Source organism: Orycteropus afer, unplaced genomic scaffold, assembly GCF_000298275.1.
Source record: "Orycteropus afer afer isolate SDZICR_OR568_19922 unplaced genomic scaffold, OryAfe1.0 scaffold00842, whole genome shotgun sequence".
NCBI lineage: Eukaryota > Metazoa > Chordata > Mammalia > Tubulidentata > Orycteropodidae > Orycteropus > Orycteropus afer.
The window spans coordinates 467,901-468,311 of record NW_006922429.1 but is presented as its reverse complement, the minus strand read 5'-3'; the positions used below and the strand labels follow the sequence as shown (position 1 = coordinate 468,311).

The window sequence follows — 411 nt, the reverse complement described above, 5'->3', positions numbered from 1 at the left end:
CCCCTTCGCCCTCACCTGGAGGAAGGTGCCCAGGGCTGAGGGCGGGCGTACACACTCCAGTCTCAGGACTCGGGAGGGGGCCTTCGCCGGACCCCACCTCTCCGCCCCAGCGGCTCTGCAAGCAGCTGCGGCGGGAGCGCCAGGTGAGCAGGGCGGGCCTCGCGTCACCGCCCTCCTCGCGCCGGGGCGGAGCCGGAGCCTCTAAGCCCCGCCCAGAGGCCGGGCCCGGCCGCGCCGAAGCGGCTCCTCCTCTCTCCTTCCGTCTCTGCTGCTTCCGTTGGTCCTTCCTTCCTGCCTGTTTCACCTGCACGTTTCTGATATGGGGCAGAGCCTCGGGTCCGCCAGCACCACCTGAGGAGCCCGGAACCCGCCCCTGCGATGGAAGAGGATCAGGAGCTAGAGAGGTAACGG

The 411-nt window shown here is 70.3% G+C and overlaps 1 protein-coding gene across 1 annotated transcript in view; it reads left to right on the top strand.

Moving 5' to 3' along the window:
- The first annotated feature begins 378 nt into the window (after positions 1–378).
- Positions 379–411, top strand: part of LOC103212047 (DNA-directed RNA polymerases I and III subunit RPAC2) — a 1,391-nt gene continuing 1,358 nt past the window's right edge. Inside the window, exon 1 of the mRNA XM_007958048.1 lies at positions 379–404. Within this exon, the coding sequence (XP_007956239.1) occupies positions 379–404 (26 nt within the window). The remainder of the gene's footprint in view (positions 405–411) is intronic.